Source organism: Stegodyphus dumicola, chromosome X1 (genome assembly GCF_044657685.1).
Source record: "Stegodyphus dumicola isolate Sdum_Otavi_A_Nest chromosome X1, ASM4465768v1".
NCBI classification, from domain to species: domain Eukaryota; kingdom Metazoa; phylum Arthropoda; class Arachnida; order Araneae; family Eresidae; genus Stegodyphus; species Stegodyphus dumicola.
Genome location: NC_140780.1, coordinates 162636726 through 162649743, shown reverse-complemented (window position 1 = coordinate 162649743; position 13018 = coordinate 162636726). Strand labels below are relative to the sequence as shown.

Here is a 13018-nt window from a genome sequence, read left to right as displayed (position 1 = left end):
AGGTTAAATCTGAAGGATATATATATAAATCTGAAGGATATATACTCTCTTTAGCCACATATACTCTACAAGATCTTACTAAGGAACCTGGCGACTCCTCGCACATGCTTAAAGGAAACAACCAGAGAAGAAGGGTAAAAGTAAGCCTTTATTATTCTCAATTACTAACTCTGCACTGCTCGCGTAGCGTCCTACAGATACCAGGGATGTTTCTTTTTTAATTGCTTTATAAACGGATGCGTGAGCAAGCTTATGCTGCCGTCTACCTTTCTGTCAACTCTACAAAAATAAGTAGAAATCGTTGAAACAACGCTATTTTCATTTTAGTGCTGAGAGGAAGAAGTTATCAGCCGACGTGCACTGCTGGAGTCTAGGAGACACTACACGACCTTTTTTGATTCTAAAGGTAAGTAATTTAAAATTTACATAATCTAGTATGTTTAAACTTATATTCCCAACAGCTGTCCCTAGCAGTGTTTTTTTTTTTTTTTTTTTTTTTTTTTTCATTTTAGTGATAGGCGAAAGAAATTGTTTGTGAATATATTTAATTTTAAATGTAAAAAGAATGTCTTTCTTTTGGTATTTATAATTTTTATGGGTAACATTTGTTTTTATTATTTATTTTCTTACCTTTAGAGTCAAGATGACTTCCCAGAAAAAAATTCACTATGGCATATGAACATGACAGAGAAATAGTACTACGTATGCTGATGGAAGAATATGAATCAGGTGATGAGTTTGATGATTATAGTGATGCAGAAGAAGATAAGAGTGGAAACAAGAGAAGAAAACACAGACACGGAGCAAGAAAAACTCCAATGATAGCGATAGTGATGATTATATTGCCGATAATTATTTCCTAGGCCGGAATAAATCATCACAATGATCAAAAGTTTGCCCACCTAAAAATAAAAAATATACGTTCTCGGCAACATAATATTATCACTCGTTTGCCAGGGTGAAAGGTGTCGCAAAAAATGATCGAAAGCCGGAGCAATGTTGGGCATAATTTTTAGACAATGGCATGCTACCTGATATCGGTAAGTTCAAAAATGAATAGATGTCCATAGTACAGGAAAATTATTCTCGGGAAAGGGATGCCCATTTGACCGACCTAATTGAAACAAAACCACTTCTAGGCGCATTATACATTTGCGCTTCTAGAAAGGACTAATCATGCAAATACCAAGGAGATATGGTCCTCTGATAAAATGGGTATTGAGTTATGCCGTCTAATAATGTCTGAAAAACGATTTAGGTTCCTTTTATATTGTTTGAATTTCGACAATAGCGATTTTTTGCTTAAAAATAAACTTACTTTGGTTGGGACTATGAGAAAGAATAAGAGTGAAATTCTTCCAGAGTTTACACATACAAAGAATTGGGAACATCATTGTTTGGGTTTCAGAATGACTCTAATGTCTTATATAACTAAGGAAAACAAGGTGGTTCTCCACTATGCATCATGATGATGTAATTGATGAATCATGTGAAAAAAACAACCCACAGATGATAACCTTTTATAACGCAACTAAATCAGGAGTTGATACTGTTGACCAGTAGCACTTACAATGTCGCCAGGAAAACGAACAGATGCCCTATGGTCATATTTTATAGTATGATGAATGTAGCAGCTATAAATGCTCAAATAATATATCACACAAATAACTAATCAGTCAGCACCAGGCGCAGTGAGATTTTATAACTTTTGGGTAGCTTATGATTTCTTGCGTAGATGCTCTCTATGTTCATCATTACATAGAAACCTCAAGCAGGATATTCAGAGCATTTTCCCAGATGAGAGTACAATTCAACTTACAGTAGAAGCTTGAACTACTAAAAGGCAGAGATGTCATGAATGTGGCTGTTCCAAGAACAGGTACATCAAGTACAAATACCTCAGTTTTAAACATTTTTATGTTTAGAAAACGCTCAGCAAATATGCGTCGATTGCTAGTTTGTGCGACTAACTAAATGAGACAATTTCACTTTTATTTTTCATTTGTATTTGAGTTAAGTTGAATAAAATTAAGTCTCACTGTAAATTGAAGTTTTGATATTTGTGTTTGTAATAGGATTCCACAAATATATGTATGTTACTTCAATAATCCCTTTGCATTCATAAATTTGAGTTGAATAACCTAAATATATATTAGTGCAGCAAAAATATATCTGGCGTCTGTTAGACGCTGTGCGACCTTTAACGAAACACTATTCCACACGAGCATTGCAGGGTTAACAGAAAGGCATGTACTTCATGTTGTACTATAACACCAACAACTTGAGGTGGAACTTACAAATCGTTACATAATAATTTCAAAGCTGAAGAGCAGTGCTGGGCTAGCACTTTAATAAATTAAGGCTAACTAGGTTGACTTGACAACCTACCCGGTGTGATAATTATTTAAATGGCCAAAAGGGGAGTATCAGTAACTCCACGTAGCAGCAAGAGAACACAATCGTAATATACATTGGCTAGCAAAAACACACTCTGAATAAACTCCAGGATTCACCCATTTAAATACTCGCTTCACTTTAAATTTGCATCCTGGCAAGGAAATGCGAGGGAAGTTCAGGATTTCAGAAAAGATAAAAAAAATTAGAATAATTGGTTAATTGAACTGAGGGAAACCCTACAAATATTTTAAGACTAAATTATCAGAGTTTGAAAACAGTAAACAAGTAATGAAAGGTTTTGTTACTTCAAATGAAAAAGCTTAAGAGCTAGTTATCTAGCAAGCCTAAGAATTTGTAAGACTGGGCAGGCTCACACTATCGGAGAAAACCGTATTTACCAGCAACTAAAGTTATCATTTTAACATTATTCAATGAAAAAGCAGCTAATGAACTTAATAATATTTTGTTATCAAATGATAGAGTAAGTGGCACGAAAATTCGTGGAATGGCAAATTCCATAAAAGGGACATTTGTTCAAAAAAATAAAAACAAAGTGAGTATTTCACACTGCAATTGGATAAAAGTACTGATATAATGAACTTTGAATTATTTTACATACATTTCGAAGAAGATAAATGAATTGCCAAAAGTATTTATTTTGTGAATCTCTTCATGATAGAGCAACTGCAAATGAAATTTCAAAGTAAGTGACCATTTTATGTCTGAGAATGCCATTCCTTGGAATAAGTGCATTTCTGCATGCAGTGACGGAGCTCGAGCTTTAACGGGAAAATATTCCGATGTTATTTCTCAAATAAAGAAATTCACACCTGAAAGTAAATTATCTTACTTTTCCAGCTTTAGTAGCCAAAACAATCCCCAAACACTTGAAAATCGTTTTGAGTTCAAGCTGTGAAAATTGTTAATTTTATTAAAAGCTGAGCTTTAAATTCAAGAATATTTACCATTTTATTCCAAGAGATCAGTGGACATGATGACACTTTTGTTATATTCCAAAATAAGGTGGTTATCCAGAGGCAAAATTATACGATCTAACTCTCTTAGGTCACATAACTAATCTAGATCCTACTAATGAACATGGCGACTTCTCGCAGAGGCGTGATATAATACCAGCACAGAAAAGTGAAAATAACCCTTTATTAATTTCAACTATGAACAGAAAGACACATATTTCATGCTTTACAGTAACACCGACATACTGCTGTGGAAACTAAGAATTTGTAACAAAATAAATCCAAGTCTAAAAAGAATAGTACTGGACTAACTCTTTAAGTTACGACTAAACTAGGTTGACTCGATGACCTAACAGGCATACTAATTATTGAAATGGCCAAAAGGCATATTAGTGTAACAGCATGGTCATAAATAAGTGTGCCCTGGCACGCTCTCTATAAACGCCAAGATTCACTCCACCTAGCTTTAAATTTACATCCTTGCGAGATGAAGTTGAGGAGTTCAGGAAAGATAACAAAAATTTGAATAATACGTTAAATGAAATAAAGGAAAATCTACAAAGTCTTATAGCATGTTTTTGAACTTCAATTAGAAAGTCAAATTTTCCTCTGTGATTCAAAATTTGAATTGCAAAAATGTTTATTTAGTGAATTGTGGTTGGCCCATTTAGCTGAAATTTTTGGAAAGTTAAATGATTTAAAATTAGGATTGCAAAGTCTAATTTGTTTATCATTAGAGACAAAATAAATGCAATGATAAAAAAACTCGAGCTAATAATCAAAGAATTGGATAGTAATATTTTAAGCTTTTCACCACTTTTAGAAAGGTTTCTAACTGAAAATAATTTGAAAATAAAAGGAGAATGAACATCCAACAATAAAAATCATTGCTTTTCATTGTTAAATAATTTCAACATGTATTTTCTAGAGGCTTATGAAAAAGAAAACTAGATTAGAAACCGTTTTTGTTCAAATGTGCCTGAAACTTTATCTCATGAAGAAAAAGAACAAATAATAGAAATTTCACATGATTGAACTCTTTCTGAAGACTGTAAAAATAACACAGTACCTTTTACTTTAACTGGAAAAAAAAAAAAAAGAATTTAAAGGCATTTCGAATAAAGCTATTAAATTTTTATTGCCTTTCTGCACAACCTATTTGTGTGAACAATGATTTTTTTTCCATGTTATATTTCAAAAATAGATACAGAACAAAATTAAAAGTAGCTCCTAATTTATAGTTGAAACTAAATGAAATAAGAACAGACATAAAAAAATTGATCCCTCTTAAACAGGCCCAAATTTCACACTAAATTTTAGAACTAAAGTATTCTAACTTAAAACTTGATAATTTAAAATGTTTATCAAGTTTAATCCAATATATTTTTATTTGTGCATATGTAATACAAATAGCCAACAAGTTGTGCAAATGGCAATGCATACTCTTTTTTTAATATTTCTATTGCCAAATTGTACAAAAAAAAAAAAAAAAAATCATTGTAAAATGTAGTGGTGGAACTGAATTTTTTCAATTTTTGTTTAGATGGCACACATTAGTCAACAAGTTGAGAACCGCTGGTCTACACCCTTTAAGGAAACATATGTAACAAACAAAGGCTTTTCTTTGTTCATTTTGTGACCCATAAAAAATATTTTATCCTGAAGACAGACTAAACAAATATGGTGATTTAAGGAATTCCTTAACTAAGAAAGGATTTTTTTCTTATGTACACTAAAACTGCAGTCACTTAGATCCTATCAGCTTGTGAATGTACACAGAATTTCTTTCTTGAGTGCATCTCTTGGTCCTTGAGAGTAGTGTTACTTTTTCTCCTCTTAAGAATAAAGTACAATGAAATATATGACACTTTTATGTCTTTATTAAAATCATAAAAGTGTTATAAAATGCAAAAACTTAAGAACATTTATTATGCTGTTAATTTTATTACTCACAAGAATGAAAAATAATAGTTTAATAAGATAAAACATTATAAATGCCATCCTAAATAGGAGAAATATTTAAAATTTTAATAACGTAATAATTAAAAAAATTGTTGTATTTTAGGATGTACATAAATAAAAATTAATACCGATTTCAATTTAACTGATATAATACTGGATTATCTGTTTATGTAAATTTTAAAAAAATTCACTGTTTAATTTTGCTAAAAAAGAAATTTTTTTTTTTTTTAATATTGCTGCATGGAAAGAAAAATATTTTTTAACTGCGTAATCTTTGTTGAAATAAAATACAATATGAAAGATTAGATACATCTGTGTTACAGTAAACACACACTTTGCCTATACTGCAAAGGGCGACACATTAATTAAATGAGCTGTAACTTCACTTGGCCCAAAATCACAGTTCTTGTGCATTCGTGCTGAAAAAATATCTCTATCAATATTCACACTTTCTAACCATACTTCTTCCTGAACTGCACTACAGAAAAACTAATTGTTCATTAATAACAATTTATAAAAATATTTGATTAATATTACAAATGATTCCATATCTTTTAAAAACAATAAAATACAAACAAAAAATGTTCTTACAATTGAAGGACTAATTTTCTTCAATGAATTATGGCTAAAATTTGCACATGTTATACTATCCCAAAAAGGCCAATTTTTCACAGGTTCTAATGCTGGTGACCAGTGCACTATGCCACATAGCAGAATAGTAGCCAAATCCTTCAGTGATTCATAAACAATCAATGATTTTAATTTTATACGTAAGGTTTCCACTGATACTAAATTGTTGTCCAATTTGCAATTATGAATCTGAAAGAAAATTTTTTATTTAGAAGAAACATACAGAAAACTGTCCTTAAAACCAGTAAAAATTGTTTGTTTCTTAACTTCACAACATGACAGAAAAAGAAGATGGCTAGGGAAAGTTGAAGTAATGTGAAATAAAATAAGAAATTAAAAAAATAATACAAGCAATTTATAATTACAATTTCAGAAACAAATTCATTTAAATTTTAAGGAAGAGATCATTAATAAGTCACAATAACTTTGTTTACATAAATTTTGCTTTCTACATGTCACAACAAAACCTTTCAAACAATTACACATTTAGTGTCTTTTCAATAATATACATCAGAATTGCATTTATGGCAATGTTTTACGATTCTGATCCACTGTACTGGCATAGATGGTGAAAATTGTGCTTAAGACTACAAGAATTATGTCCCAAGGCATAATTCTTGAGGTTAACTCACCAACTTGTTTCATCAGTTGCACTACCTGAAGTTCCAAATGAATTGTGGTAGATACACTAGGTTCAGGGGTCACGATAGCCATATTCACATAAGTGAAAAATGCAATCTCTATGAGCAACTGTGGCCAGTTTAATCCTTTTCACTGAGAACAGCTAAAACAGATTGTGTATGATTGAGGAGCTTTGCCAGCCACAAAGATCTTAACAATGTTTCATCTATGGTATTATCTACTAAAGTGCACATATGAGTCAACAACTGAGAAGGCAAGCTCGACTTTGCTTTCAGAATGTATTTCAGAATGGTCTTTGTTTTAGAATATCATATTTTTCAGTAGTGGGAGGTTTTAAAATGATACTGCTAACAGAATAAAGTAGACCAGAATCCATAGCAGCAACATGATTAAATTTTGTTAAATTCAAATGGAAAACTGTGATTCCAATCCAACAAACCATTATGTAGGACTTGTTTCCCAAAAAGGCGGTAATTTTACTGAAACATGCGGTACTTATAGAGCTGCTATATTTTCAGTTGGAAAATCATCAGTAGTACTCTCATTATACAAGAGTATTAAATCTGATTCTAATGCAAACACAAGAAAAATATCAATACTAAAACATGGCCTATCACACATCTATAAGCATTAGGGATACACATGATTAGTATACACCTGAATGAAAAATACATGAGTATAACAAAATGCAAAATATTCACCTTGTAAAAATATACTGCACACATTATCAATAAGGAAAACTTACTCCACTGAATGGCAAGATCATGAAATAAAAATATTTTCTTTAAAAAATACAGTTTTAAGATATTCCAAAAGTCTTTCAAAAATCCATTAAAATTATCAGTTAATCTTTTTTATAAAAAAAAAACACTTATTCTTAAATTCCAAAAAACAATCATACGAAAAAATAATTTAATCCTACAAGCATTCAAAAAACTGATCATTTAAAAAAGAATCCAGTTTCAGCACCGACACACAAATTGATGAAAACCTCCAGCAAAATATTTTTGAGAATCATTCGTACTTTTGCAATACCACAGTGAAATCACAAAATCCATCCAGGCTGCTCAAAAAAATTCCTCCAGCAGCACATAAAACTGCCACATACTTCATTCGGATGAGTTCTGGACCACAATATTTTATGACTGGGGAAGCATCTTCCACACAAAATCATGGGCAATATCACAACCAGTTTCCATTGCAGTACCTTGATAACTCATTTAACCTTCTCACTGCCACCAGTTTTATGCCCTTTTTAAGATAAAAAATTGAATGGAATAAGTTTTTCTTCCTCCTTTTTTAAAATTAAAGATTTCCTTTGTTACTAATAAGCTGCCACCCAGCAGGTGTAGTTGTTAATGATGCTGACTGCAGCACTGATGGGTAGGGGTTTGAATTCCGGAGAAGACATGGATGTATGGATGTTTGTAAACGCACAGTGTCCAAAAGTCCTCTTGAGATGGTGGTGGTAGAAGAGGAGTGGCGAAATCCTCAGACCACCTCCAGAGTGATCTCACTCAAAATTGGTGCAGATGCTTAACAATTAGCTAGGTTAACTATACCTTAATCACCTATAATACTGCACATGTAGACAGAACAAACGTAGCTTTTACCTGTACCTGTTACTTGTGTTGCTTTTTTAATGGCAGAAAAATGATTTTAAAACTAATTTATCACTCATTAATTCAATCTTGATACTGAATCATTTAATTTACTTTTCCCCTTCTCATTATCATAAGACACAATAAATTTAGTTTAATTTCTGCTTCCAGAAACTGAATCTTGACATAAAAAACAATGAGTAGCTTAATTCCGTTTTCTTTTCATTCACTCAATGTGTGTTCTCCTTAGTCCACTTCTACTCAGAAACTCAATTAATCAAGAGCTACCAAAGGAAATTTTCATTTATTATTGAGCAACCTTTTGAAAATTTTCCTCTACCTAAATATATAGTAGTCTTGCATTAAAATGAGTAAGGAAACACACAGAATACCTCCAAATCAGCAATAACTGCATAATAAATACGATACACATTTAACATAAGCTTCTATACAAGACTAAATAATAATAAAATCACATAATAAATAAATTTAATTCATAGAAATCGTATTCTGTCCTACAGTATCTCTAACTTTTTTGTTCACATGTATTTGTGAAGGCAAAAATAGTGTATGATAAACATAAATGCATGAAATCAGCACATCAATATAAAAATAACAATATTCAAGACAGGCTGTATTCTCTTCACTGAAAAGTCAAAATGCCATAAGGTTAAATTTGCTGACAACAAAGATTCAAGTATACCTATTTGTCAAAAACCGAAATTTATAGTCCTGAAAATTTGAGATAACCAAAGTAAAATACAATATAATAAATATTTTCTTTATTAGTTACTGATGGAAAGATTTGACACTCAGCAAAAAATTCAATACAAAAGAAAATTAGAAATACACACAATTTCAGCTCCTAAAGAGTTTTTGTATTTAAAAAACAGCTTATTAACTTTATGAATATACAGATAAAGCAACTAAAATTTCCTGAATATTTTCAAGAACAATTCAACATTCTGAAACTTACCTCTAATGTTTCTAGGAATTTAAACATCGAAAGGTCAAAAGAAAGAGCATTGGGAACAATGTTACTATCACCAAAACAGATATTACTCCCCACTATCTTCAAATGTTTCAGATGTGATACAAATTCAACTAAATGTGCAATATCCTGAGTAGGGTTGTTAGAATCTGCAGACAAAAAAAAAAAAAAAAAAATTAAACAAGAAAATTTTGACTCGTTTAAATTACAGCAAAAATGGTGTCGCCCCCAACCCCAAGTTAAATCTATAATAACCTTCTTGTTGATTGACCAATGTGGCACTAAGATACATATACCATTAAGAAAAATGTACCTTCCTTGACTCATTAGTTAATGGAATATTTTATACCTCTCTGGGGGACTTTTAAAGGGAAATGACCCATATTTATATTACACATGACAGAAATCCTGAAAACCTCAAGCAGACAGCCTGTTCAAATACCAGAAAAAAAAACTAGGTATACTATTAATGTTTAGTGGTTTTAACCACTTGCGCTATGACTAAACTTCATGGTTGCGGCGCCGTGCACTACAATATAACAAGTGGTAAAGTGTCTCATTTACGCCACTCCGTGTCTGTGAGTGCAATAAAGAGCTGTAACTCGAGAAATAAACAATCTCGTTGTTAGGCGACACATGCACCCCGTTATTTTCATTTTAGCGATAAATGCCTATGGACGTGGTGTTCACTTCACTCGCGGTTTGAGACAAAAGCATCTCGACATGCGTGGCATGTCTTTTTAGCGCAAGTGGTTAATCACTTGACCATCTTCAGTATCTTTGTATCAGATTTAAAACAGATTAATTCAAATATGGCAATTACAGAAAAGGAGAAAAACACAAAAAATTATTAATTACTATGTCAAATAACATATAATTTAGATCACAGTAACGTTAAACAAAAGGAGAAACAGGTTAAGTGACAATTGAAACACATCAAATAGCACACAAAGCATCAAGCTGCAAAATTCAGAAAAATATACATAATTTGGGGGGGGAGGGCTGACTGTCAGGAAATAAAAATATACATAAATAGGAATAAATAACAATTATGCTTTTTTTTCTTGGCGACAATTCTCTCAAAGAAAAAAGCAGTTGGGAAACCACAAAATGTCCATCTGAAGTTAACAAAATCTGCTATACCTTTTAACAGAATTAAAAGTGTGTGTTTCTAGTCTAAAAAAAATTACTCATGCCCAAATGGAACAGTTCCTAATTAGCTGCTATTCATATAGATTAACTATCATTGCATTGGATGAGCGTCATATCAGATAAAAAATTTATAAAAATAAACAAAAGTGTTCAGCAGTTTGCTGCATAGTGCATCATTCAGTAAGCATTCTCTGTAGTAATGCTGGTACATTAATTTATTATAGTTCTCAAAATAACCAGCATTGATACAAAATTTTATTTCAGCTCTATTAGTGCTACAAAAGATGCAATTTTTTCAAGATTGTGATGATGTCCCCCCCACTTGTTAAAATTCTGATGAATTCTTTGCTAAACAACTGTCTTTGAAGGCAGCTATATACAGCTCAGTACAGCTAAGTACCAGTCATGATGCTTGACACAAAAGTAGCATGTTTACTTATAGCCTTGGAAATCGTTTTTAAACATTAGATAGTGAAAATTAAAATCTTAAAATACGAAAAAACACAGTAAATCAATCTATCAATAATCTTTAATTTTTGTTTTATACTTGAAAACATTTTTGCATTCTTCTTTTCTAAAATGTCTTAAATGACAATGAAGGCGAACAAATGAAGGCATTGGATATATTAGCAAAGGAATAATTATTATCATAACTTAAGGCATAGCCAACCAAACTAGGAGCTAGCTTAGACAGAACTGTATGCAAAATGCAGTTTTTTTTTTTTTCATGGAAAAAAGCAATTAATAGTATAACTGGTAGTTTTGACACTTTTTTTTTTTGGTACAGTTCTCTCTTTCTGATCACTAGCGAAAAGCATAAATATTTTTCCAAGGTTATTTCCATATCCAGATTTGGTCAATTAGCTTCACATATTGTGGTTGGATTTTGACATATGTCACATTTTCCTTTCTACAAAACTTCACCACAGAATATTTTTGGTATCTTAGAGTAAAACCTTAATTTCTTTTTCTTTTTGACATATATAATAAAAGTCCAATAACTCAGCATATGTGGGGCTTTTAGAAATGCCAGACTATCAAATAAGTCAGAATATTAGAATTAAATTGTATAATAGCCCAAAATGTATTCCACCTCCATTATTGAATGTACTTGAGAGCAAAAAGAAATGGCATGTAATTCTACACATCTTACAAATCAAACTTATCAACAAATTTATCCATAATTAGCATATATTTCCATGCACAAGCTAAGAATTTTTGGACATCGTCATCTTTCTGTTATTATGACCAGATGACTCAGTTGCAATAGAGAAAAAGTTATTTGGTTTAGAAAGACCCTTCAACATATAAGCAAAACCTTGTGCACTTCTCAGCATCAGATAATTTGTTCCCAATGGCTTTTAACTTTAATCACATGTGACATCTTCTTAGCCAAATTTAGGATGATGGAAAACAGCCTTTCATAATTCATTGACATAGCTCATGTTTCGGTAATTAATGTTATTTTTTACTGTTTGGCAGACTAATAATAGCTAATAATAGACCACAGTATCCATAAAATCAGTGCTGGCAGTAGACAAAAAGATGGCCAAGATATATCTAAGCATCCCTCTTCTCACAATTTTTATCAGAACAGTCATGTTATTTGCAAAAAGTATGATCTCCATAAGCCATGCTAAATGTAATTTATAGATGTTGGAGATTGCACAAGCCTTGTCACCATCCAAAAGCAAGGAATTTCACCAGGAATGGTGTTCTTTTAATTTGTACAAATAAACACAAAGGTATTTACATTTCCTTCACTACAACTGTTTTTATATTAGTGTTCTCTACTTCAACACCACTATCCATCGCAGAAATAGGTGTTAAGGTATTACTTGAAGGGAAAAAAGATATGAATATTGTAAGAATATACGCATATCCGAAACCATAAAATCTTTTACTGATAACTGTATTTCACTGTATACACTGAATTTTCAAGATAAATGTTAACTGATACCTCAGTGTATTTTGGAATGAATAATTCTTAAAATTAATTACCTTTATCAACAACCAAAAGAGAAAATATGATGTAATTAATGATGGAGTCAATATTAGAGCCATGAAGTTTAAAAAATATTAATTCAAATAAGGAAGTTCCCAGAAAATAAAGGAGAGAGAAATGGTCATCCTAGGTCCTTAAGAGCTCTCAATGCTGTTTAGTTTTATGTTTCTAGGTTGAATGGCTTTAACAGCATAAATGCTCTTTAAAACAGTCACTCTGGATAATCACTAAACATAGAGAGAACTGTAGTAATGCGACAAAAATTACCTATGTTTCTTTGCTGTGGATCATTTTGAAAAATAATGACATAAAAAAGGCAATAAAAACTTACCACAAATACCTCATTTTAAAATGCAAAAACTAATTCATACAGAACGTAAAATCTGAAATGTTCTAAATGGCAAATTCTAAAGCCACAACTACATTAAAGATGATGCATAGTTAAAAAATAAAGCCAACAAAAATTTGCTTACAACATGTAGGCTCACACAGCTTTAAACGTTCTGAGATAGCATGCAACTGTAGAGGAGAAAATTTGTAGGATTCTCCCGTACTTATAATAACTTCTCCTGAAACAAAAACAGGAAAATGTTAATACAGTAGAAGTCCAGAAATCCGCAACACTTGGGACCAGAGGTTGTGCGGATTTTAGGATTTTGCAGAT

At 31.5% G+C, this 13018-nt stretch overlaps 1 protein-coding gene across 2 annotated transcripts in view; it reads right to left on the bottom strand.

The window, feature by feature from the left end:
* LOC118182556 (uncharacterized) overlaps nt 1-13018 on the bottom strand; it is a 75000-nt gene that overhangs the window by 37290 nt on the left and 24692 nt on the right. For both annotated transcript variants that reach the window (XM_035351926.2, XM_035351927.2), the window contains exons 5-7: nt 12828-12923; nt 9183-9346; nt 5925-6152 (exon numbers count right to left, since the gene is read on the bottom strand). In XM_035351926.2, the coding sequence (XP_035207817.2) occupies nt 5925-6152; nt 9183-9346; nt 12828-12923 (488 nt within the window). The remainder of the gene's footprint in view (nt 1-5924; nt 6153-9182; nt 9347-12827; nt 12924-13018) is intronic.